Source organism: Diceros bicornis, chromosome 20, assembly GCF_020826845.1.
Source record: "Diceros bicornis minor isolate mBicDic1 chromosome 20, mDicBic1.mat.cur, whole genome shotgun sequence".
Lineage (NCBI taxonomy): Eukaryota > Metazoa > Chordata > Mammalia > Perissodactyla > Rhinocerotidae > Diceros > Diceros bicornis.
The window spans coordinates 50,264,624-50,289,176 of record NC_080759.1 but is presented as its reverse complement, the minus strand read 5'-3'; the positions used below and the strand labels follow the sequence as shown (position 1 = coordinate 50,289,176).

The window sequence follows — 24,553 nt, the reverse complement described above, 5'->3', positions numbered from 1 at the left end:
AGAGCCATTCTCTAAAACGCCCTGGTTCCTTTGCCTGGGGAATGGTGCAGGGTGCTAGGGAAGCTCGCTGTTACTGGGTGGGTCACTGTTTCTGTGCCTCTTCAGTGGACACATCTAGGAAATGTGTGTGTGTGTGTGTATATATATATATATTTTTTTTTTTTTTTTAATGAGAAAAGATGTCATGACTCCATACTAAAATTTCCAATTCAAATTTAGGATTACAGATATTTTATTTTTCTTTGATTTTATAGTTGTACCTCCTTTTCCTTATGCTAAAAATCTTAGTCCTACCCCCATCAACGTAATTACTTATTTACATTGTAATACTGATGCTATCACCACAGACTGACCACCACATGTAGTTTAATACTTTTGTTATTGTTTTGTTGTTCTAAGGGCATATGCCACTAGGAAGGTATGGTCCTATTACTGTTACATTGTAAAGTCACGTAAAATGGTTCGTCTCTGTGTGGGTCAAGTTCTTAGCAACTTGAAACTCAGGATTATTTGTTTTATTTTGCTTTACATTTTTAAGTCTTAAAAAAAAACCCACTTAATCTTGCTTCAATATTAAGTAAAATATGTATGTCATTGTAGCGTAAAAACTGAAAAAAAGGTAAAGTATAGTCAAAGAAATCTGGTTTCTCTCTTTGCCTCCTCCACCCTGGAAACCTTTTTTGTTTTCTTTGGTTTTGATTTATTTCTTATACTTTTAAAATATAAGTGCTCTCTCTATCCGTCTATCTATTCTCATCACCCTCTCCCCTAGATAAACAGGAATGGAGTATGCACGATTTACGCTGCCTTGCTTGTTTCTTTCTTTCTTTTTTTTTTTTTTTTTTTTTTTTTTGCGGAGGAGGACTAGCCTTGAGCTAACATCTGTGCCAGTCTTCCTCTAGTTTGTATGTGGGTTGCTGCCACAGCACGGCTGGACAAGTGGTGTAAGTCTGCACCCTGGATCCGAACCCATAAACCCGGGCTGCCGAAGTGGAGGGCGCGGAACTTCTGATTTCCCAGAGGTTTGCTGTTAGTATTGTGACTACTGACTCTAGTTCTTCTTGTTCCAGTTTTACAAAATTGCTCATTTCCTGGGAAGGGAAGGGGGCACCTCCCATCTGTCTCAGATATTCTTGTTAGCCTCTAGCACAGCCTGAGCCGCAGTGACTGACGGGAAGGCCGAGTGCTGCCAGAGGCCTTTCAAGTGCTCTATGGATTCCTCTTAGAGTCTTCATTTGAAATGTTCTGAGAGTCGTTTCAGGACTAGGCAGCAAAGCAATAGGCGAGCACGTGAAGGTACGGGGCAGACGAGCTATTATTGGCCTTGGCTGCCCTTAGAGCAGGGGCCCAGTGGACACCCTTTTAACAGAGCTGTGTTAGTTGATAGCAGACTTAATAGATAGCAGCCGTAATTTCTCTTTTACAAACCATGCCTTTTCAGAACTTTCCTTTGTAAGTCTACTTTTCATGGTCAATGAGTTAGACTGTTCCTGAGGGGGTCGTAAAGAATCGTTTTCAATGGTGTTCTAATCCAGAAATTCAAAAGAGGGCCATAGAGAGAAAAGTACAGTTGGTTCATTGAAATTTACATTATACTTTTCAGAGTAAGTATGCCCTCCTTACGAGAGAAGTTTATTCTAATTGGGTGAGAGGTGAGTTCTTAATTCATTTAAAGAAAAAGGGGCGACTCTGAGTCTAGCTGCTTCTGTGGTTGTTCTGGGCCACACTGCTCAAGAGACCAAGTCCCCTGGAGTTTTACAAGGGAAGTGAGTGTCACTGGCTTTAGAAATAGGTGCCACACAGACACTTATAGCTGTAATGTGGGGCCTTCAAACCTCAGTTCAGTTAGCATCTGTGTTTCTATAGGAATGTTCATCAGGCGTTTCTGTTTTTAACTTCATGATACCTGATGGTAGGTATTTTTAATTAACTTTGGGTGGCATATGGATGAAGAGTCCATTCATTCAGCAGATATGTACTTAGTACCTTTTATGTGCTGGTCTCTCACTAGACATCGAGAGTATACACTGATATCAGTGAAGGAGCAGATGCCTGCCTCCACAGGGCTTCCAGACAAACAACAGGAGGTGTAAATACATAGTTTACTAGAAGGGGAGAGGTGCCTCATGGAATAAATGGAGTATGGGGAGAGGGAGGGTAGAGGATGCAGTTTTTATAAGTTACGAACAAAAACTATACTTTCTGTTTCATTTTTACTATCACAGCACTTGGGTAGGCAGATAATCTTTAATGAGCTGTTAGTTTTAATGACAGACAGGTAGGGGTCCAGAGACCGTAAAGCTCTTACATAGATACCCTGGGATGTTGGGAGGTGCAGGAAATGGGTTTCCTGCCCTTTTCATTGGAGAAACTAAGGCGCTGAGTTTGCATCTATAAAATGGGACTGACATCTGTCCTGCCTGCCTTACCATGAGGCTGGGAGTTGACATCACACACATGTGAGTATATCTAGTAGAAGAAGCTTTTATGAGCTGCAGCAGTATTATTTTTATTAGTTCAGGAACAAGAACTCTGAACTTGTCACTTTTCTGCCTCATAACCGGGACAGTATTTTCATGTGTGTGCATTCTGTGACATTGGCAACTAAGCTAAATCTTGGGGAATATGATCTAAATAGACATCTGTGCAGTTGATTTTAAGCTCCTTGAGGTTCAGAGACCATGTTCCTCTAAACTAATACTACATTTCATCTGTTCTGAACTTTTTAAACTTTTTTTTAACTTCAGTGGGACAGGTCAGCAGACGAGTGATTGGCACCTGCCCATCACTGACTGTGAGACAGCACAGATTGGGAGATGCACCCCGATGCAGGGTGGTTAGCGTATGAAAACAAATTATGCGTTATTTAAGTAGAGAATATGCAATTTTTACTTCATAAGTGATTTCTGATGCAGTTTTAAAACTATTCTAGTGAGTTTTCTGAAGCTCTGTTCTGGGAAAAGGGAAAAGATAAAGTAAATTTTTTTCCTCTGTATTAAAATTCAAGTTTAGGTTTAAATAAGCTTTTTTGTAGGGCATGAATGAAATCCTGTTTGGTTAGTGAGTCTCGGGAGTCCTTGTCAGTGCTGCCAGCTCGGGGAGAATGTCTGTGGTTGGGAGTTGAAACAGTACAACAGAGGCAGCAGTACCTCCATACACACTTGCATGTAGTTCTCACTTCTGGAGTGAACAGCCTGGCCATGAGCAGCGTGCACACCTGTGGACTTCACGCATGGCTTTGATGGGCAGATTTTGCATTCTACTTTTCACACTCATGGTAGAGCATGCCTTGCTCGAATTGTGAGATACGATGACCCCAGATGGAGAAGAGCCAAACATGGGTCATTGGCATTTAGTCTCCCTACTGAATCAAAGCTTAAGTTGCATTTAAGAAATTCCGAATGGTGGTCCAGAAAAATGCTATTCTCTTTACCAAAAGTGGGGTGAATGTTTTAATCTAAATATCATACTGTATTTTTAAAAACTCAAGTTTCTATAATCTGTGTTGATCTATAGTATTTTTGATCAAGGAGATTGATTCTTTTTTGAAAAGAAGGAAGGATGTTGGGAAATAAAAAAAATATTGGAATTGTTATATGTCTTATATTGGGGACAAGAAGTATTCCAAAAACTAGAGCCATTGATATTATCCTAAAAATACTACTTGTTATTTTAGAAGATTACTTTGTAAAGACATGCTATTGTTTGTAACAGTACTGCTTCTCACTTTTTAATAGTATCTTTCATTCATAAAAAAGGCCTAGGAACCCATCATTTAGTTGTGCTGACATTTTTACTACTTTAGAAAGAACTAAAGGCACTGGTTTAAGAAATTATATAAGTTCTTGTCGGAGCAAAAGACCCAGGTGTGACCATGCTGGCCTGGTCGCTTTGTCTTTACGTAAGCTCTTGGAGCCTCAGTATCTTGAATTACGAAGCTGGGATGATAAAACCTCTCAACAGGGTCATTGTGACGATCAAATCAGAATGTGTGCATAAAGCACTCGATACCATACATGGCATCATTGATAGCAGTGTTTTAGTGTGGTTCCCATTTAACGCCTGAATTACTGGATTTATAAATAATTTAACACTTTTCTAGACTGCATGACTGAACGGTACGTGTGGGTCATTTTAAGTATGCAGAATCAGAATTGTTTCATTACTGTTTAGAAGGAGTGTTAATCATCCTAGAAAATTGTAAAAACCCATATTGGTAAAATGTGTTTTTAAAATACCAACGTCTTCTGCTGAATACTTTTTTGGCCTTTCTAAAAGGAGAGTCTGGTTTTCTGCTGATGAGGTAAATAATTAAGAGGAGAAAATAATTGAGAGTTTCATATTGTGACTTGAACTTTAAGATCTTGTTGCTGTGCTTCTGAAGAGAGATGACCAGAGTTGTAAAAATGAATGAAGGATACACCTGGGAAGGCTAAATGTTCTTTCTGTTTTCTTTTCTGAAAACTCTGGTAGAAGTCATAAAATAAATGTGACAGTTTCACTAAAAGTGTTCAGTGATACCAGGAGACTTCATTAGGATTGTATATAGAAATATTTCTGCCTGTCTGTCTAAGCAAATCATTTGAGATTTGTAGTTAGTGTGTAATGTAATTTTTCTAAAGTCCTCAAGTTAGTGTAGTTCTGCTTTAAAATCCTTGCACGCCAGTCTGTCTTGTTTTGTATGCATGGCTATGAGAGAGATTGGTAAAGCTTGACCTTTGAGGTCAGGTCCTGCCCTTGAGAGAGAAAGGTGCCCTGGAACGCCAGGTCATGTAGAGTCGTCATCAGCGTGAAGTTTGAAGAACATTCTTGTCTTATCCCTTCCAAGACTTCAAACCCAATTTGGTTGGTAGCAAAGAGAGAGCTTTGGATGTTCAGGGAAGGAGAGAGGACAATGTGGAGGAGAATGAGAGAGAGAGAGAAGACTGGAGGAGGTGGTGCTCTAAGGTGAATGAAGCACACATACATGAAAACGTTTTTTCTCTCCAAACATAAAACTGAAGAAGGGAGGAAACACATAGGAAGAAAAAGACAAGGCCTTCTGTAATACCTTCCGGGTGGCATGCAAATCTGAGACTTGCTCTTTAGAGTCCTGGGAGCGGGTGGAATGGCCTGGCCGTGTCTCTGCTGAATCACGGGCTCTTGCCTTTGATGGAGGTAGAGCTCTGCGTGAGGGGTCAGTGACCACACTGGACATCCAGTGGTGGGCGTGTAGAGTCCTGTCTTCTCTTGTTTTTGTCTAAGTGTGTTCTGAATGTTTGTTTTCCAGGTGGCAGAGATAAGCGTGGAGGTCCCATTTTAACCTTTCCGGCCCGCAGCAACCATGACAGAATACGACAAGAGGATCTCAGGAGACTCATTTCCTATCTAGCCTGTATTCCTAGGTAAGTTCTGGGTGGTTTGGGCTTGTCACTGTTTTCACCGTTCCAAGAGGTGCGGCACCACACGCTCTAGAAAACAGCTACACAGTAGTTTGGATTCCAAGCAGACAAAGGAGTATAAAATTAAACTCACAATCTTTCTCCTTATTTCCCTTTTGTGACCATTGTGGGTACAGGGATGAGAAGGTATGTGTTTTGAGTGAGGAGCTTTGTGTGGTGACGGTGGGGTTGGGATGCCCACTTGGTTGGGATGTTAGGACATGGCGCCTGAGGTAGAAATGAAGCAGAGTCGTCACTGGTGATTCTGATACCAAGACGCAGTGGACTGGAAGATGAGAAATGGAGTGCTGTTTCTCATAGTACCTTTCTATCTTCGTGCTGAGCTTCTGTTCCTTAAAAGTATTCCGTTGATTTGTAGCATGGAGTTTGTGGGGCATTAAACCTTACCAGCTAATATGCCAAGATATCAAGTTTGGGAACCTGTATTCCATCCAAGACCCCATTAGTGATAGTCAGGGAGATTTTTAGTGTGGATGCTGAAGAACTTTAAGAATAGGCAAAGCTTTATTTTCCAGAAGTCCTGAAGTGAGAAACAGTTAATAGGACTTCACCTGTGTCTGTACTTGAGGAATTTAGAATCTTTGTTTCTGCTCTAGAAATGTATTACTGAGGTTTTACTTATAGGGCTGGCTGACAGCTGGTGGAGGAAATTTCCCCCTTTCATTAATATCTCCATTTAATTGCTCAGATTATTTTTTGGAAAATAGAATACTACTCTGATATAATCCAAGGATATAGCCGTGGCTGGTATGAGAAATTGTGTGTGTCGGTGGTTGGAGGGGTGCTTCCCTGTGAGGAAAAGATAGTCTTCATTCCAGAAAGGCATATGCTAAAGGAGGGCATAATTGACGCGGTGGAGTGAGGAGGCATTTCCTTAGAGACTAAATTAGGACGTGTACAAGCAAACTCTGTCATAATATAGGCTAGAGGAGACAGTAACTGTGAGGACTGTTTTATGCAAGAGGATAATAAAAGATGGTCAATAGCAGCGTCACAGATTCTAAAAGGTTGAGGTTAATCTAATAGAGCCACCGCAGCACATGGTGTCTGACACTCCTGACCTATTTAGGTTGACACCGACCAGGGGAGACAGCTGTGTCCCTTGGTAACCCATCCTTATTGTGGCTGATGAAGTCAGCTTTTGGTGTTGACAGTCTGACCTTCTGAGGAAGTTTGGGTTTTTCTGTTAGGATATCTTTTGTGGGAAAACTATCACTTTGTGTCAACAGTGACAAAGTAATGGGCCCCTACTTAAATATATGGAAAATGTTTTTCCTTTCCTCTTACTCTGGTATTTTCTTGGACCGCTGAACTGTTGAAATCATAGTGTTGGAAAGAGTTTTAGAACACTCACTATCATTTGTAAATAACTATAGTTGATGGCTACCACTGACTGAGTTCTTACTATGTGCCAGGTACTGTGCTACTGATGGAAAAAGAAATAGAGAAATGCAAGGGACAATGTAAAAATAGTAAGTGCCTGCCAACCAAAATGATGCTTGTCATATAGTTTAGTGAAAAACAAGTTGTATTTCATCCAGGTGATTTTTAAAAACATTTAAATAAATAATTGGAATTCTGTATATAACTTTGGCAACTTGCTTTCTGGTTTTGAAATCTGTATTGATTGTGAATATGAAAAAATTACTTTTTATTTCATTGATATTATCAAAAAATTGATGCAGGTATATTTTAGATCATCTGGATGACCCACTTCAAAAAAACCCCCAAAACTTTGTCGTGGGAAATTGTGAGCATACACAGAACTAGAGAGAATCTATGGAACAAACACCGTGTACCCATCATCCAGCTTCAGCGATGATCAAATTTTGCTAATCTTGTTTTTCTCTGCTTTTCCCCCAGAGTATTTTATAGCAAATCCCAAACATCCTATCCTTTCTCTCATAAATACTTAAGTGTGCAGGGTGACCCTCCAGCTATTGAGTACAGTCACTTCATTTCATTGCCTGGATTTGCTTTTATGTTTACAGTTCCATGTGACAACAAATGCTATTTTGCTTGTCCTTGGTTACTGAGCAAATGAGGGAGGTGGGATTAACATGTGAACGATGCATCTGCCAAGTGATAATGGAGAAGGATTTCACAGTGGTCCAAACAGAGGAGTGGGAACAAAATGAATCCTCTCCGAGTCAAGGTCTGAAAACTGAGAAAGAGCTGCGCTGCCTCCAGTGAGCGCTTGATGGCGGGAGCACTGGCTTTAGCCAAACAATAGGATCAATAAACATCAGTAAATTCATGGTGTGTGAATTTTTTTGGACTCGTGGGCTTGCTTGTAGTTAATTTCTGAGTCTGATTATTTGTTGTTATGGTTTCTGAGTGATGTAGACAGTCCTGGGGTCTGAGACTTCATTCCCTGTTGTTGCTCCTGACAGTTTTTGCCATGTGATGGTAGCCTCTGGCTGTCCTTCAGCCAGACACTCACCTTCCTGCGTGTGGAGAAGTGTGCCATCTGGGAAGGCATGGACACAGTCAGACTGACTGTGACCGGGCATGAGTTACTTAATTACCTTTATGGCTTTTCTGCAAACCGTGATGATAACCTGTGCTTCTTCATTGGGAGTGTTGAGTAAGATTATTTATGGACGTGCCCAGCGAGGTGCCTGCTGTACAGTAGCTGCCTCAGAAGGAGTACAGTGACTTCCATCGTTCATATTCACTCCTCTGCTTCCCTTCAGTTGTTTTTCTTTGGCATGTGCTCTAGAGCCAGATCATCTTGATTGTTTTCTCCTGCATGGCCTCTATTTTGTCTGTGTGCCTCTTAAAATATGACCCTCAGAGTTAAACATAAACGTGATCTGAGCTCCGTGAGTAGTTGGAGTATTATTATTTGAGTCACCTTCCCTTCCCCTCCCCCCTCCTTTTTGAAAAAACGATTGGAGTAAGAGAGTGATTTTCATAGAATTAATTTGCAAGGAAACTTTCCATTCAACGTGTGTAGGAGAAACAAGTCGCAGCAGAACTTCTTGCTGGTGTGATTGGGATTCCTGCACAGTGGCGAAAATAACGTCAGTCTTGGTGCGTCTCTAGGTGTTTATTGCTCTTATTGCTTGAATTATACTAATTATGTTCTAGAACATTTGCCTTCTTTAGAATGATTTATAGTAGCTAAATGGATAAGCCCCTCTGACTCTTTTTTGTCACTGATGAAATAATGTGAAACTTTTAATTGATTCATTCATGAACATTCATGTAAAAAGGTCCTTTCTTCATCTAGGAACTAAAGAAAGTAGAGTTTCTCTTTTTTAAAGACCTGCATTGAAAAAGGACCTTAGTTTTATCTAAAGTTTCTTTATCTCACAGATAAAATAAATAATAGAGGCTCTTAGGTAAAACTGGTTAGTAAGTCACGCGTTCCAATGAGCGGTGTCTTGAGAATGGCCCAGAACCCTTCTCCAGGCATCTGTACACTCCCTTAGCTGCTCATGAATGGAACTGGGTTTGGGGATGTTTGCAAGTCACTGCTGTCTTAATAACGACTGGCTTTTAACTTGATGAAGACGCATTGAAAGGGTGTTTCTGTGCTGTTTTCATTATGGGGGAAGTCACCCGGGGGTCACAGTTTGATTGTGGAGGAAGGTGAGTAGTTAATCCTTCTGTAAACTGTGCCAACTCAGGGCACCTTATGGTTGTGTCTTTCTCCAGCTTGTTCCTGTTGTTAAGCCTGGAGTTATTCAAGATTCCTTCTAAGCCTCTTTCAAGTGGAGGGGCTTTGTAGGTTTATGTACATACTGTGTAGGGCCATGTGAGGAGAAAGACAGGCTGTCAGAGCATTTATCTTGATATGGTGAAGACTGATGCTTAAAGCTCAGTCTACCAAACAGCAACTAATAAAATAATAAAACCTATTGCTGCGCTTTTCCAGGCTCCTGTCTTTGGTGTGTGGCAGCAGAATCTGAGACTCTGGAGCAGAGCGCCTCCGCCGGGTGGCTGACCTCCTCCTGCTCAGGCTGGCCTAGCGCCGGACCTCCGGGGCCCTGAGGTTTCTACTGAATGGAATCTTGCAGGATTGCAGACCCCCTTAGAGCCTGAGGAAGGCCAAAATATTTAATTTCAGTGACTTGGGAGATTTGAGGAGACGTTTCAGGGAGCGCCCCTGTTGCTTCTAGGACGTGTGAAGGAGGCCCGTGACGCTCCCTGGACTGTGGCCCAGAACCTGCTTGAGGAGTGTGTGAGCGAAATGTTAACTCATTCTAGGTTCATATTCATGAGTAGTTAACAGAAGTTTAATCAAATCATTCCTCAGCAGTTTTCCACATTTGAGTGGTAATCTAGGCTGCTGGATCAGTCTGTTTTCTCTTTATGGCAAACTTTTGTTTATTCTTTATTACAGGAATGCATTATATGTATTTCCTGTATACCAGGGTTGAGATTTAATAAAGTTAATAATTTCTGTTGTTTCATCAAGGGCATTCTTAAGAGAAACTGGCTCTTTTATTGTTTAAACAGCAAGAACGTGGAGAGGGAGAATACGATGACTCCTGCCACTGCCTTGACTTGTGCTAAGGGCCAGCCACTTCCTTTGCACCATCAGTGCAACCAGGATAAAAAGGCAAATAAAATCTTGGTATTACTAAAACAGATTTACCTGATAGACCCCACCAGAAGGGTGCCAAGGAGCCCCAGGGGTTGATGGACCACACTGGAGAACTTCTGAGATGGCTCAGGGGCCTCGAACAAGTTAAAGGGAACACAATGGGACATTCAGAAGCTCCCGCCTTGCCAGCACGCGGTGGGGGTGGTTTCAGCGCCTGTGCTCCTGGGAGTCCTGGGTGACTGCCGCTCGCAGCCTGTGACTGCCCCACCTGGGCTCTGCGCATGCCGGCGGGGGTCTGTCCCCATGCATTGCTCACCAAGGACCTTTGCTGTAATAGTTACTAGACAGCGTATGTGATCAGTTAATGCACAAAAGACGAGAAGTGGGCAGGATGGTCATCGTTTTTCTCCCAAAGGGAAGACACGTTGCAAAACCATCAATACAAAATTAAAGTTTTAAAGGTTATGGTGTTTTAAAACATCATTGTTCCTTGATGCATGTACAGTCAGAGTCTGTTCTTTCATGGTACAAGGCAGGGTGAGAAAGAGTTCAGTTCTGTGGGTGAGATGTGAGCTCTTTCTCTAATGGTTTCTGCGTCCTTCAGCTCCCTCCGCACAGGTGCTGACCGGCAGAGGCGGCAGGTGGAGGGAGGCGCCCCTCCACGTCTCACCTGACAGGATGGAGCCCCACACGCAGCAGGACGAAGGGAGCCGAGTCGGCTTCGCGCAGTGGGACTCTGACCAGAAAAGGGGGCAAGAGTTGCGTGGTTGAAACCTGTGTTTTCTTTTTCTCCAGTGAAGAAGTCTGCAAGCGAGGATTCACGGTGATCGTGGACATGCGCGGGTCCAAGTGGGACTCCATTAAGCCTCTGCTGAAGATCCTGCAGGAGTCGTTTCCCTGCTGCATCCATGTTGCACTGATAATCAAGCCAGACAACTTTTGGCAGAAACAGAGGACTAATTTTGGCAGTTCTAAATTTGAATTTGAGGTAACTTCTCTGTGTAGCCAGACCAACTAAACCAATAGGTGTGGTTTATTAAAAGCTGACTTTCTCCTCATCATTTTAGGCTGATAATAGAGTCTTAAAACCACATATTAAACAGGAATTGCATATCTTACGTACAGATGATGTAAAATTAGTTATTGTGTGAAGTAGGTTTGTTTATTGCGTTATCCAGTGGATTGTGTTGCCGACGGGGTTTAGGTGTCAGTTCTCGTGGATTGGGGGGGGTGGGGCTGTGAGGTGTAAGCATGTCCCTTAGAAAGGAGCTGGTTCCCTTTTCCTCCACTTGATGAAACAGCTTTATCATCCAGCGCAAGTGGCTTTACGTGGCTTCAGATTCGTTATCGTTGCCTCAGCCTTGGAAATGAGGGAATGTTAGGGAGAAGTGCCCAACTTCTGATTTCCTGAGGAAAAAATGTGGGAGAGACTAAGTTTTCATCCTGTACTTGGTAATGGAGAGAATGGTCTGTCCTGTATTTCATGTATTGGGTCACTCATGTATGAAAAGGGAGATACTCCTTCAAAACCTGTGCAGAGTCCTGGATTCAGTTAGCACATAAGATTGCTGTCTTTCAGACAGTGTATAAAACAGACCTCAGCCTGTCAACTGACTTTCCTTCAACTATAACCTCCTTAGTTTACCAAGGTTCTGACAAGGCTTTGATGTAGTTAGTTTGATGAGATGATTATGGGAAGACAGTATTCAGGCCAGCTTGAAAGTTGATTCATGCCATATTCTGTAATAAAATTTGAATATTTTCTAGTAATTATAATTTTTGGTTGAATAGATTGCTGCTTTTAGCAACTTGGCCCAAACATTAGGTTTCAGTGAATGTATTCATATATTTTAAGGTTAAACAGCAATAATAATGTTAAACATATCACACTGTGTTAATTCTTAAGCTTTATGTTATACTTTTGAAAGTGTTTTCGCATGTGTATTACTTGCATTTTTAAATCTCTTTCCGTGGTACGGATTTTCAATCTGAAATCTGAATTCAGTTTTAATTTGAATTTGAAACTGTACTCTAGAATTTTAGGTAAAAGGTGAAACCAGTAAGCCTTTATCTTCATACACAGTAAGAAGTGATTTTTGAGAACAGTTTGTTGGGTATTAGTTGTTTTCTTGATGCAGAATTTAAAGTGTGTTGTGTTTAATTATACATGTTTTAAGCAGAAATAATAGTTTGGAAATATACTGCATGCATGTTATGCTAGTCTAAGTCCAATCTCTCCCCTAGGCCTTTAAAGTTTCTTCTGCCAATTTTTCTGTCAGACTTGTCTCTGCATTGTTACCAGCCTCTCTCTGCGAGGTGATTGCTCCGTGGATGTTATTAAAGTCCAAGCAAATGAGACAGGAAGGAACCTGCAGTCACATTGCAGGCAAAAGTGCTGGACTAGGAGCAGCCTCTCTTTCTAGCTCTGCTGCCTTTCACTGTTCTTATGCCAAGCAGCACAGAGCTGCAATTCTAGGATTCTCGAAGGCAGATGGTGACAGAGGTGGGGTTAACCAGCCATTCTCTGTGTTATCTTTTGGTTCTAGGCTCCGAATCTGTTTCCTTTACCATTGTCTTTGCATTTAATCACCCCCTCCCCCCCATGTTTGCCTTGAGGCATAATACGAATATTAACAGTGTCATGTTCTGATGGAGTGAGGTTAAAGTTTCTTGCTCAGGTTGTAATTGACTAAAACTTTGTCACCCTTAGATCAGAATGTAGAACAGATTATGTACAACACTTGTACTGCTCAGAATCGCTGCAGATTATTGCAATGAATGAAACATTCCCTCTGTCTTCAGCTTTGTGAAAAGAGCTTCTGCCAGCTTTCTTGCTATTACCCTTGTATATTTTCTGAATTTCAAAAAAGTCGTGCATATCCTAAAGTGCCTAAGATAGTGGATTAATTTCCACATTCTTGGAAAAAAAGCTGATTTCTTTAGCTCTCATGAAATACATAGGTATTCCAACTAACATATATGTGTTGCTCTAATGGATTTATCTTTCACTGACTGTACTAATGTTTCTTTCATCTACATTTACTTTTATGGGGCCAGAACAAGGTATGTTATGTTTTCTATAAATAGATTACTTTAAGTTTGAAAATCTGTAATTAAGCATTGCAAACTGCATTATGATAAGACCATATAAAATAGTTCATCTTCTCATACATGATTTTTTTTCCCCTTAAGACAAATATGGTCTCTTTAGAAGGCCTTACCAAAGTAGTTGATCCTTCTCAGCTAACTCCCGAGTTTGATGGCTGCCTGGAATACAACCATGAAGAATGGATTGAAATCAGAGTTGCTTTTGAAGACTACATTAGCAATGCAACCCACATGCTCTCTCGCCTGGAGGAACTTCAGGACATCCTAGCTAAGAAGGAATTGCCTCAGGATTTGGAGGGGGCTCGGAATATGATCGAGGAACATTCCCAGCTGAAGAAGAAGGTGATTAAGGCCCCTATAGAAGACTTAGATTTAGAGGGACAGAAGCTACTTCAGAGGATTCAGAGCAGTGACAGCTTTCCCAAAAAGAACTCAGGGTCAGGCAATGCGGACCTGCAGAGCCTCTTACCCAAGGTGTCCGCCATGTTGGACAGACTGCACTCAACGCGGCAGCATCTCCATCAGATGTGGCATGTGAGGAAACTGAAGCTGGACCAGTGCTTTCAGCTGAGGCTGTTTGAACAGGATGCTGAGAAGGTAAAAGATGGGGGAGAGGGATGCTAAAGTGAGACATGGAGAGAGGCTTCCTGGGTCATTGGGTCCCAGCAGCCAAGGCTGCTTTGGTTAGGAGACAGGGCTGGGGGAAGCGTCAGCTCCTCTCATGGCAGTGGTTAGAGACCAGCAAGTGTCAGTTCAGAGGTCTCCCCTAAATCTGCTTTCTGCTTTTACTCATTGTGCCATGCAGTGCTGTTTTAGAAACTTGGAGTTATTGTTTACTCATAGTTTGGTTTAGAATGCCGATGAGATAGAAGAGAATGGTATCTTCAGTTAAAAGAGTGAAAATTTTATAGGATTATATTATTGAGAGCAATAATTATGTATGTATGTATGTATTTTGCTAATAACTGCCCTTCCACTACAAAGCCAGTGACAGAACACCATTCAGGTCTATTATTGAGTATGTTTTTAAAATAAAAGGTGAATAATGCGTTAAAAATAATAGCTTCTGGGAAATACAGGAGGTAATTACTTGTGGTCTTGTGTTTTATTCTTGTGCTCCAGACAAACCAGCTGGTAAAAGTGAATTCTTGTCAATTACTGGCTATCTCAATCTTAGCAATGTGAAAACAGGACACTTGTTTATAGGAATGTGTTGCAAGCCATCAACATGGGTGAATTGATCACTCTTAATTTGAGCTCATTGAATTTTTTTCATGGACAGGAGAATATTTTGTAGAGTAAAGTAAAGAAACTACATTAGAAATTTTTGATGTAAAAGAACCTTTGTAAAGGTGACAATCCAGTACTATTATTTGGTAAGCTTTTAACATACCTGTTAGTGTACTTATGTTTTAGTAGTGCCCTGTCAAAGACACTAGGAAATCTTCCTTTCGGTTACTAGAAAAACAGGTGACTGTTTCTGGGATTCTGGTTCAAGTCCTGGTAGCAGTGCCACTTGATAGTCATTTCTTTTTCCTTAAATGTTTTCCCTGCGAACAACATAATTGACATCCTTTTTCAGGTAGCATCTGTATTGAACCTTAAGAGAGATGTCATTAAACTTTCCTCCAGTCTTTTTTATTTTTATGGTAAATTTTATTGTTTGCATTTGCATAGGTTCTTTTTATACTTCTTGCACTAAAGGTCATAATCTTTTGTTATGTCATTGGGTTGTTGTCAGTAATCTGTGGGCATAGCAAGACCCATCCAGAGACCTGTAAGTCCCTCATTTCACCTAACGGGTCTTTAATTGAAGAGCAATGTGGTCAGTTAAGCAGTTCAGTACAGCAAGGAGGCTGGGTTGGGAGTCAGAAGACTGGAGGTTAATTAGCCTGGGAGGTTTGAATACCTCTCTTGTCTGCTCCTTACTTCCTCATCTATCAAAGGACCACGTTAGGTAAGATTTTCTTGTAGATCCTGCAAGTTGAGAACTGCTGACTTCTGAGAAGTCAAGAATCTTCTCAGAAGATTCTTAAGAAGTTGTCAGAGGAAGGACGCTACCCCATTCCCGGGCTGTGTCCGTCATTTCTCTTTCTAGAGTGATTCCACATTCTTTTTCATTCCGGTAGATGTTTGACTGGATCACACATAACAAGGGCCTGTTTCTGAACAGCTACACTGAGATTGGGACCAGCCATCCTCACGCTATGGAGCTTCAGACACAGCACAACCACTTTGCCATGAACTGTATGGTAAGACACCTTCAGAACGGGTGTATCCTGTGTGTGAAAGTATTTTAGCAGATGGGCGGTGTTTACACAGATCATGTCCCAGCACACTGCAGGGGACCGTGGGACCTTCAGAGTTACTGATTAGATGGTAGCAGCTGACCTCCAAGTGTGGGAAGTTCTCGGTGCTAGCGGTGTCAAAGTAGCTTGTGGTAAGTTTTAAACAAACAAAAACGAAATCAAGCAAACAAACCAGTGAAACTTGAACCAATTACTTGGCCAGTTCAACATGGATGCTTTTGATGCTGGCTCCTGTGCTGTGCCTCTAAGGAGCCTGCAGGAACTCCAGAAAAGCTTCTCAGAGGCTGAGTCTCCTGAACAGAGCCGCTGTCAATTTGCTGGCCACCCTTTCTGAGGAAGAAATAAGCCAGCCTGCTGCTTACCTGAAGGACATCCTCCAGTTCTCCTAAAACATGAGATTTCCTCCAAGTTGAACTGAAGGACTCGGGTCTGGACATCAGGCTTGCCTGGAACCCCCGGCTCTCCTTGAGGTTGCTGCACTTGACACCCTTGGCCTACTGAGACCAGATAGGGGTCTACATTGCAGGAAAAACAAACAACCAACAATGAATTTTATTTTATTATTTTATCTATCTATCTATCTATATCTATCTATCTATCTATCTATCTATCTATTATTATTTTTTGGTGAGGAAATAGGCCCTGAGCTAATGTCTGTTGCCAGTCTTCCTCTTTTTGCTGAGGATGATTGTCCCTGAGCTAACGTCTGTGCCTATCCTCCTCTATTTTGTATATGGGACGCCACCACAGCGTGGCTTGATGAGTGGTGCGTATGTCTGCACCCAGGATCCAAACCTGCGAACCCTGGGCTGCTGAAGCAGAGCACTCGAACTTAACCACTACGCCACCAGGCCGGCCCCAGCAGCAATGAATTTTAAATGGCACTTTTGTTACATTTTTGGAGTTAATATAACTAAAATAAAGCTATATGTTGTTCTACAGGATATATGGTTACTTCTGTAGATAGTTAAGCTTCTAGAAATTTCCTCTTCAGGGGCAAGGAGTTTTGGTTTGGACTTTGAGCCAGCCTTATGAGAATTAACCCCTCTTAGGCCTTATAACATTTGTTACAGAGCATTGAAGCAATATGAAGAATTGCTTCGTTTGAATCAATTTAGTAAGATGCCGTTTAGTTAAAGTTTGGTCAGCTATGTGCTCTAATTTAGGTAGTTTCAAAGATAAGATTTAACAATAAAATTCTTGTAATAGACACCATCAAAAAAGTTTGTTACCTGTTCTAGACTTTGAGGTAAGAGAATTTCTGGTTGAAATGATCAAACCTGGGCATAGATAAGGAAAGCCAAAATGTTAGCCTTTTGACGAAATTTCTGGGAAGAATTTCTTCCTAAAAAATTCCTATCAATTTTTCAAAACATTATGAAACTTACAACTAATGGCGAAAGGCATATTCAGTCAGCTTTATCATATACTTTAAAAACTAGAAATATTAAAATATATTTTAGAAAAATTAGACATGAACAGAAATATACCCTCCCTTCCCAGCATTATTAGGGACAGATTTAGAAATCAACAGACTAGGAAGCATGGTGTGGAAGACAGGAGCGTGGGTTATGAAAGTAGAGGTTTCTAATTCTGACTCTTGTATTTACCATGTGACTTTGGGCAGTCCGTTTAATCTCTGTAAGCCTCTGTTTCCTAATCTGTAAAGTGCGGATAATATCTACCCTCCACAGTGTTACATTATTTTATTTATTCTGTGCATGTAAAACACTGTAGTGCTGAACACAGAGGAAGTAGTGATAAATGGCGATTATCAGTGATGTTATCAATCTAATTACAAATACTGTTAAAATAAGTAAGAAACATAAGTATAGGTGATGTCTTTTTTTTTGTTTAGGTTTAAGTATATTTTCTACAATACACTACTATTACTTTTCTAAGTTAAAATGTTAATTAAAAAAGAATGTGGTAGCCCTGTGCCATGCTGGTGACAACTGCTGGGAAAGCTTTCCAGACCTGTCCCACCCTTTGGTTCTCAATACCTCCGCAAATCCTTAGAATTTGTCTAGGAAATTTGTTTATGCAGAATAAGGACCTGTTGACCTTCAGCCCTTTCTTGTGCTATCTACAGTGTTTTAAACACTTTTTGACAAAGAAAACAAAAATACTAAATATCAGTGTGCAAAGTTGACAATCTTTAAAGAAAGCATTTTAAGGGATGCCAACAATGATGCTCATTCTGCTATCACAGATATTTTTAAAAGCTGTGATGCTAGGAGTCAGGTGTAGGTACCTTTAGTGTAGGGACTTGCCATATTCGTGTGCAGGTTGTTTTTTTAGTCTGTGTGCTGCCATATTCTTTTACCTGTGCAAGAAGTGATGGAGACATGGAGAAGGTATAACACGTAGAGTACAGTCTGTTTGAGGATATAAAAGTAATGCAGGACACTAACAGAATCTAGGTGAGACTGAATACCCTCAGTGGGTCCCACAGCAGAGCCATTTGAATGGACAGCTCTCCTCTGGATCCTGACAGAGGGCATCTGCTTATGCTCTTCCTAACGGACCCTTTGGGTTCATTTTCCTCTTTAAGGATGCAGAGAAAGCAAAAATTAGTGGATCTAGTCACCTGTCACTAAAGAGAGAGAATTCACTAAAGAGAGAGAATGCGTATGAGAAGGGCAGGCATCGCTTTCAAAGGATACTGGTAGAGCATGAGTGCCACAGGAGCCTGTGAGGCTGGCTCCCCGCTGATCACGGTCTTGACTGGCTTTCATGGCCTCATACAATGCCCTGTCTCCTTGCCACTTTAGACACCCAGGCACCTGTTAGCTGATTCTAGCCTGCAGATGCAGCCCAGAGAAGTAACTCAGAGGCTGGAGTCTCTGGCTGTCTAATCCCAGATAAATGTGACTCCATCTAGTTTAGGCTGGAGTCATAAATGGAGGAAAAGAATGAGTAAAGAACGGTATAAGGAAAGAATGGACATGTGCATTCTTTAGGACACTTACATGGATGGGCTGCTGACGAGGTGACAGCAAGGAGGCTATTGCAGGAGTCGGGGTGCAAGGCACTGGGAGGTTGGCCCAGGGACCACGGTGGAAGGAAGAGAAGGAAGGGAAAATGTAGAGGAGTTTGGACAGGTGGGGCAGTTAGATTTAGGGGCAAGATTGGGAGGAGCCAGAGACGTGTCTGTCCTGTATTTCGTGTGATTGTGAGGGACCCATCGAGAGGGCCAGTGTCGTGATGCGTCACAAAAATAATAAATAGATGAAGAACGGCAGCCCGGGATGGTTGAAGGTGTGCATTCTCCACCCTGGTCTTTGCTGTCATAGGAACCTTAAAGGAGATCAAAGGTGCACAGGGAACTACCGTAGCAAGAACTTGTTTCGCAAAAAAAGTAGGGTCTTTTTAAAGCCTGACATCCTTATTTTTGCAGTAAACTGGTGGACTCAAAAGAGTAGAATAGCCTGCTTTAAAATTTGAACACAGCATTGTTGTATTTCTACCCCAATTCATATTCCTTGGAGAAAGTGGATCCATTTACGGAAGATTTTCTATTGGCACCAGAAAGATGACTTGGGCTCATGTAGAAAGGAGAGCTTGTTTTCACACAAATAGCCTTTGGTTGCTAAGTACATACTTTGTAGTTTCTGGGTTCTAGTTAAAAATTGAAACGTTGGGTTCCTTCAGTTCTGGGTGACTGCTTGTCAGTGGGCTCGCCATCTGGACCCTTGTCAGGGTTTGAAGCCAAGAAGTGAGTAATAGTACATTTGTGTGCACCCACTTGTGTATTTGATTGCTTTGTGCCTAACAATATGCCTTTCAGCCAGTTGATTTGTAATTTTGCAGTTTTAAAAATAGAATTGGAACCAATGCTTAGAGTTTACAGAAATCCAAATAGCAATATTATACTCTTATGCACCAGGTGATTCTGCTGTTAAGAGTATGATAACTGTGAAGTTAGTAGGCCATGTTTCAGAAAGCGCTGTCTGGGTTTCTTAGAAAGCAGTCTCTGGTTTCCTGTCCCTCACGAGCCCGCTCTCTCTGCCCCTTCTGCAGAACGTGTATGTGAACATCAACCGCATCATGTCGGTGGCCAATCGCCTGGTCGAGTCTGGCCACTACGCCTCTCAGCAGATCAAGCAGATTGCGAATCAGCTGGAGCAGGAGTGGAAGGCGTTTGCAGCGGCCCTGGACGAGCGGAGCACCTTGCTGGACATGTCCTCCATTTTCCACCAGAAGGCTGAAAAGGTCAGTGCCTGGGCCCCCTGCCCATGAGGTGGTGAGTGGAACACTGCCTCCTGTAATGTCCTCCACACCTGCGGCCAAGTCCTTGGGGAATGGTCGTGTGGCACTTAGTGGATTTAAGAACGTGACCTCTGAGGTCAGTCAGCTGTGAGTTGAGACCCAGCTCTCTTACCCCTTGCTGTGCAGCCTTAGGCAAGTTATTTCACCTCTCTGTTCCTTAGTTTTTTCATTTGTAAAGTGGAAATAAAAGTATCTACTTGAGAGGAGTGTGTTATCGTGTAAATGAGATGATTTCTCTTAGAGGCGGTGCACAGTGCCTGGTATACAGTAAGTACTAATAAGTGGTAACTGCTGTTCTGTTTCCCCTCTTCTCCCTCCTCCTCCTCCTCTTCCTCCTCATTATTATCACTTTGATATTCTAATTAGGATGCTCTGGCAGCAAGTAATAGAATGCCTGGTTATCAGGTTCAAACCATCAGGGGCTTGTTTTTCTCACAAAACAAGAAGTTGCGTAGTAAAGGGGATTCTAGCGGTACAGTGATGTCAGGGCTGAGGTCTGCTCCTCGGGCGGCCGGCCCTCTCCTCACGGCCACAAGACGTATGCCGCAGCTCCCAGCAGCAGCCCCACCACCAGAGTGTCCAGTGTAGGCAGCCGTGGCGGTGTCTGCCCATCACTCGCATCATGGAAACCTTCTTTTCGGAAGGTCCCTCCACCCCAGACGCTTCTCCTCAGTTCCCGTTGGCCAGGAGTCGGGTGCACGCCCGTGCCCTGGCTGCAGGGGGAGTGGGAAGCGGGGGTCCAGCCTCCCTGGGTAGGCAGGCTCTGCCGGCAAGGGCTGGGGTGGAAAAGTGGGTTTTGGGTAGGCAGCTGACAGCGTGTTTCGCAGTGATTAAGTTATTTGGATGGATTCTGCCTTCACATTGGCTTCATTTGCTGATCGTTGATCAAAATACCTTATTTAAGAGGTAATCTGTGATGTATGCCGTCACACTCCCCACACCTCCGCAGTCCTCACCTCGGGCCAACTTGCTTAAACAAACACACTCTGAGTGTGGCGGGAGGAGAGGGATTTGCTCGTGACTCAGACTTTTAGGAGTGGAAGGTGTGCTGGGCAGTGAAATACCTTTTCAGGATGTGGGGAAAGAGCACAGCAACTTTTAGCCATGGGGCAAATGGTTGCCTTATTTTAAAGGAAAATTATTGATATAGCTTTCTCAGGGATAACTTTTGAGGGAAAAAACTACATTCATAAGGATTTGCACTGATGCTTCTAAGAAGGAAATAGTATCTCTTTAATCTAGAAACAGTCTCTGTTGAGGAGTGAAGTCAGTGAAGGTAAGATCGAGGCTCCAGCTTGCCTGGGATTTCTGCAGGGCAGCTAGAATGTTGCACAAGACACTAATTAGTAGTGATCTCCACTCTAGAAACCTTTAAGGTATGAAGCAAGAGAGGAAACAGAATGGAATGTGAAGAGGAAAAAATCTTAATAGCCTTGTGGAAAAGCTGTGAGTAGGGACTTGCAGGTTTCATTACTAAGATTTTTCTGCTTACTAACTTTATGCGTTTAACTAGTTTTGTGATAAAGGATAAATAAAAACTCACACACAAAAACAGGTTTTTTTAAAGTAATAGGAACCTCCTTCAGCATAAAACAGCACTGTCTACAGGACTTTGGCTACGTCTGGTCCCAATCATTGTCCAAGGTAGTGGTGTATTGTTCACTGAACATTATTGTGAGTGGGAAGGTGAGCTGTGTGGTCCCGCACATGTGTCAGCTGGAATGGTAACATAGTATAGGGTGCAGCAGCCCCCTGGAACTGAGAGGTATGTAAATTGGAAGTGGGCCCCCAGAAAGATACGTCAATATGATATGAATAAATTTGGAACAGGACAAGCTACATAGGTGAATGTCAGATAGTCTGAAGCATAATAATACATCTTTCATAAACATGGTGGGATTTAGAATTGTAAATAAACCCAGAAGATTAATTGCTGCTCTCACCCGCCTGAAAATAATCTAGAAGTGTGGATGCAGTGGGGCATTTTTTTCCCACAATTTTTTTTATCATCAAACATTTCGAACTTGCAGCAAAGTTGAAAGAGCCTGGGGTGTTTTTATTTGGATAAAATGAATGGCTGTAATTTATAGATTTGAAGAAAACTAAATGATGAACATGTTATTGAACAGAATTTCTGGGGATCTTGCATAAACAATAACAATGCTTGAGGCCTCTGTGCATATCAAGTGGACAAAGAGGAAGCCAAATACGAGCTTAGGGACAGAGTGGCCTGGTGAAGAAGGGGCCCAGCATCCCTGATGGACCTTGACGGAGGCAGTGAGGCCTGCACCCAGACAACTGAAATGTGTAGACAGGACACTGGGACGTCTTCAGAAAGTGTCTCCTTACCCTCAAGTAAAAACGTATTGTGTATCTTCCCCTTCACTGAATAAAAGTAAGATCCTTGAAATTCTGCTGCATATAAGGAGATCATATCTATTAAAGTAGTTTTCATCTTCCCAGGTGAGCAGTCACAGGAATAGGTCAAGTTCATTCCCTCTTTTTAAAAGCTTTGCCTTCCAGTTATGCTTAGGCTGTTTTCATAAGCTCACTAGGGAAAAGACCAGAAACTTGGACACATAAGTTAGGTTTCCATCATAGCCACCTCTTTGAACCCCATCCAGAGTTTTTATTAAGAATTTAAATCTGACTAAGGGGACCTAGAGCTCAAATATGTGACCCCATGGTTAATGTTGCTTAGCAAAGGAAGCAGCCTTCCTCATAAGGATGACAGCTCCCAGCCAGGGAGATGTGTGCACTGAGCTGCCCAGCCTCACTCCTTTGTCTTTGTGGGGGTTCTTGTGTTGGTATTTGCTTAGGGTTTTGTAAACATAAATCTAAATAATTAAAGTGATTTAATTTTACTATACCTCAAAATCTTTCTTTTTCTGTTAAAAAAAAAATGATCTAGCGCTGCACTGTCCAATATGGTAGCCAGTCACCACACGTGGCTGTTGAAGTTCCTTCAAGTTAAGTAAAATGTAGTAATAAAATAATTTAAATATAGAATTAAATTAAAATGCACTTCATTAGTCACAGTATCCACATTTCAGATGCTCAGTAGGGCCATGGGGCTAGTGGCTCCTGTGTTAGACAGCACGGATGCACATCCGTCACTGCAGAAAGTTCTCTTAGTGCTGATGGAAGTTTACCTTCAAAGTGAACCAGAAATCTGATCACCTTATTTTATCTATCACTTTAAGGGCCTCTATAATTTGATGATAGCCAAAAATAAAGTAACAACTCATGTTTGTATAGTTCTTTAAAATTTACAAAGGTCTTGAACACGAAATCTCATTTCATCTTTCAGTCAGGCCAGTGAAGTAAATGGGGCTACTGGTATTATTGTCCTAATATTCTGTTTGGAGAGTGATTTGCCCATGTTCCCGAAGCTGGGACTTTTATTGAGGTCTATGAGAAAGCCTTTTAGTTCCTGACATAATAGAACATTTTCACAAGCAAAGTGATTACATTAATATTCTTATAAAATTTCACCTTCCATAAAAAATTTTAGAAGTAACATTTACTATAAACGTGACTTATCCTAGTTATCATCTGGATAATTTTATCCTAAGTCTGGGTTGAAATTCAGAGGAAAATAATAAGCATACTGCTTCAGTATTCCCTTTTGAATTTCTATAGCAAATAGTACACTTGGAATTGCGCCCATTTTAATGTTATTTCTCTTTATTAAAAGTATAGGCCTAATTCTTGGCTTGTAGTAAAACAACATGGTTCTCATGGAATAGAAAGGAATTGGAATAAAAAATATATATATATAAAAGAAAAAAGTGTTAATGAAACAGATTTAAGGTACTTGGAGTGATCATTGGCGTATTTTGGTTCAAACGGAACCTGTCTTCTCCAGGTTACTCTGTTGGAGCCTCAGAGCTGGATTCACAAGTAGAAGTGCTTCATCCTCCTGTGACTTCCCTGGGTGGAGATGAGAGCCATCTCCCTTAGAGGAACCAGGATAGGGAACGTGTTGGTTAAGATTCAAGGAGTAGAATGATGAAATGAAAAGCAGGGTAATATTTTCTAGAAATGAAAAGAGAAAACGAGGAAATTAGAAAGAAAAGAACTCTGAAATTTGCATTCGTATACATAAATAGTTTTTCAACCAGTCTTAATTTTTCCAAAGAAGAGAAAAGCTCTCTAAATATTTTAAAAGTTCGTATTCTAGGAAGTTTCTGTCCGGTTGTCTCCTAGTCGGCTCAGCTCCTTCACCAGGTTGTGGGGTGAGAAATGAGTGGGAGTGAAAGTCCTCACTGCGAGGATCCCAGCTCTGGGCGGGTGAGAGGCGGAACAGGCCAGAGAGCTGAGCTGCTCCCACATTGGAAGCCCCCACTCGAAGCGGATGGAGAGTAGTAGAATAAATGCTTATGAAAATAAATCTGCTAATTAATTATTCAAGCTTTCCTTTTAAAACTTATGTATTAGTCACTCTTCCCTCATCTGCTTGCCTCAATTTTGCAAACCGGCTGACCCAGACTCCTTTCATCTTATCTTCAGCAACGCTTTAAAAAAGTCACCATTCTGCTGAGCATCAGAATCCTCATTTCTGAAACCAGCTCCTGATTTGAATTCATTAATTCTCTAGCCCTCTCCTGTCTTTGCCCCCAGTCTAGCCAGATACTGTGTGTTCACGTATTTTGTTCCACTGAACACTGAAAGCATCAGAGACTGAACTGGCTACTCTGCTCTTGCTACAGTACAGTCGCCACCGTCTGTCCTCATCGTTTATGAAGTGTCAGGCTCTGTGCTAGACGTTCCCCTAGTGTTACAATCCCAAACTTTATTTTTCAAGCCAGTAATAGGTGTGTGTAGGGGGCGTGGAATGTAGTGGAGTGGTCAGAGAAATTTTTAAA

General features: G+C 41.8%; 1 protein-coding gene across 3 annotated transcripts in view; it reads left to right on the top strand.

Annotated features, from left to right (window-relative positions):
- The window catches only part of TRIO (trio Rho guanine nucleotide exchange factor), a 355,129-nt gene that overhangs the window by 128,748 nt on the left and 201,828 nt on the right, over positions 1-24,553 (top strand). For all 3 annotated transcript variants that reach the window (XM_058564328.1, XM_058564327.1, XM_058564330.1), the window contains exons 3-7: positions 5,270-5,384; positions 10,792-10,984; positions 13,189-13,701; positions 15,234-15,356; positions 19,437-19,628. In XM_058564328.1, the coding sequence (XP_058420311.1) occupies positions 5,270-5,384; positions 10,792-10,984; positions 13,189-13,701; positions 15,234-15,356; positions 19,437-19,628 (1,136 nt within the window). The remainder of the gene's footprint in view (positions 1-5,269; positions 5,385-10,791; positions 10,985-13,188; positions 13,702-15,233; positions 15,357-19,436; positions 19,629-24,553) is intronic.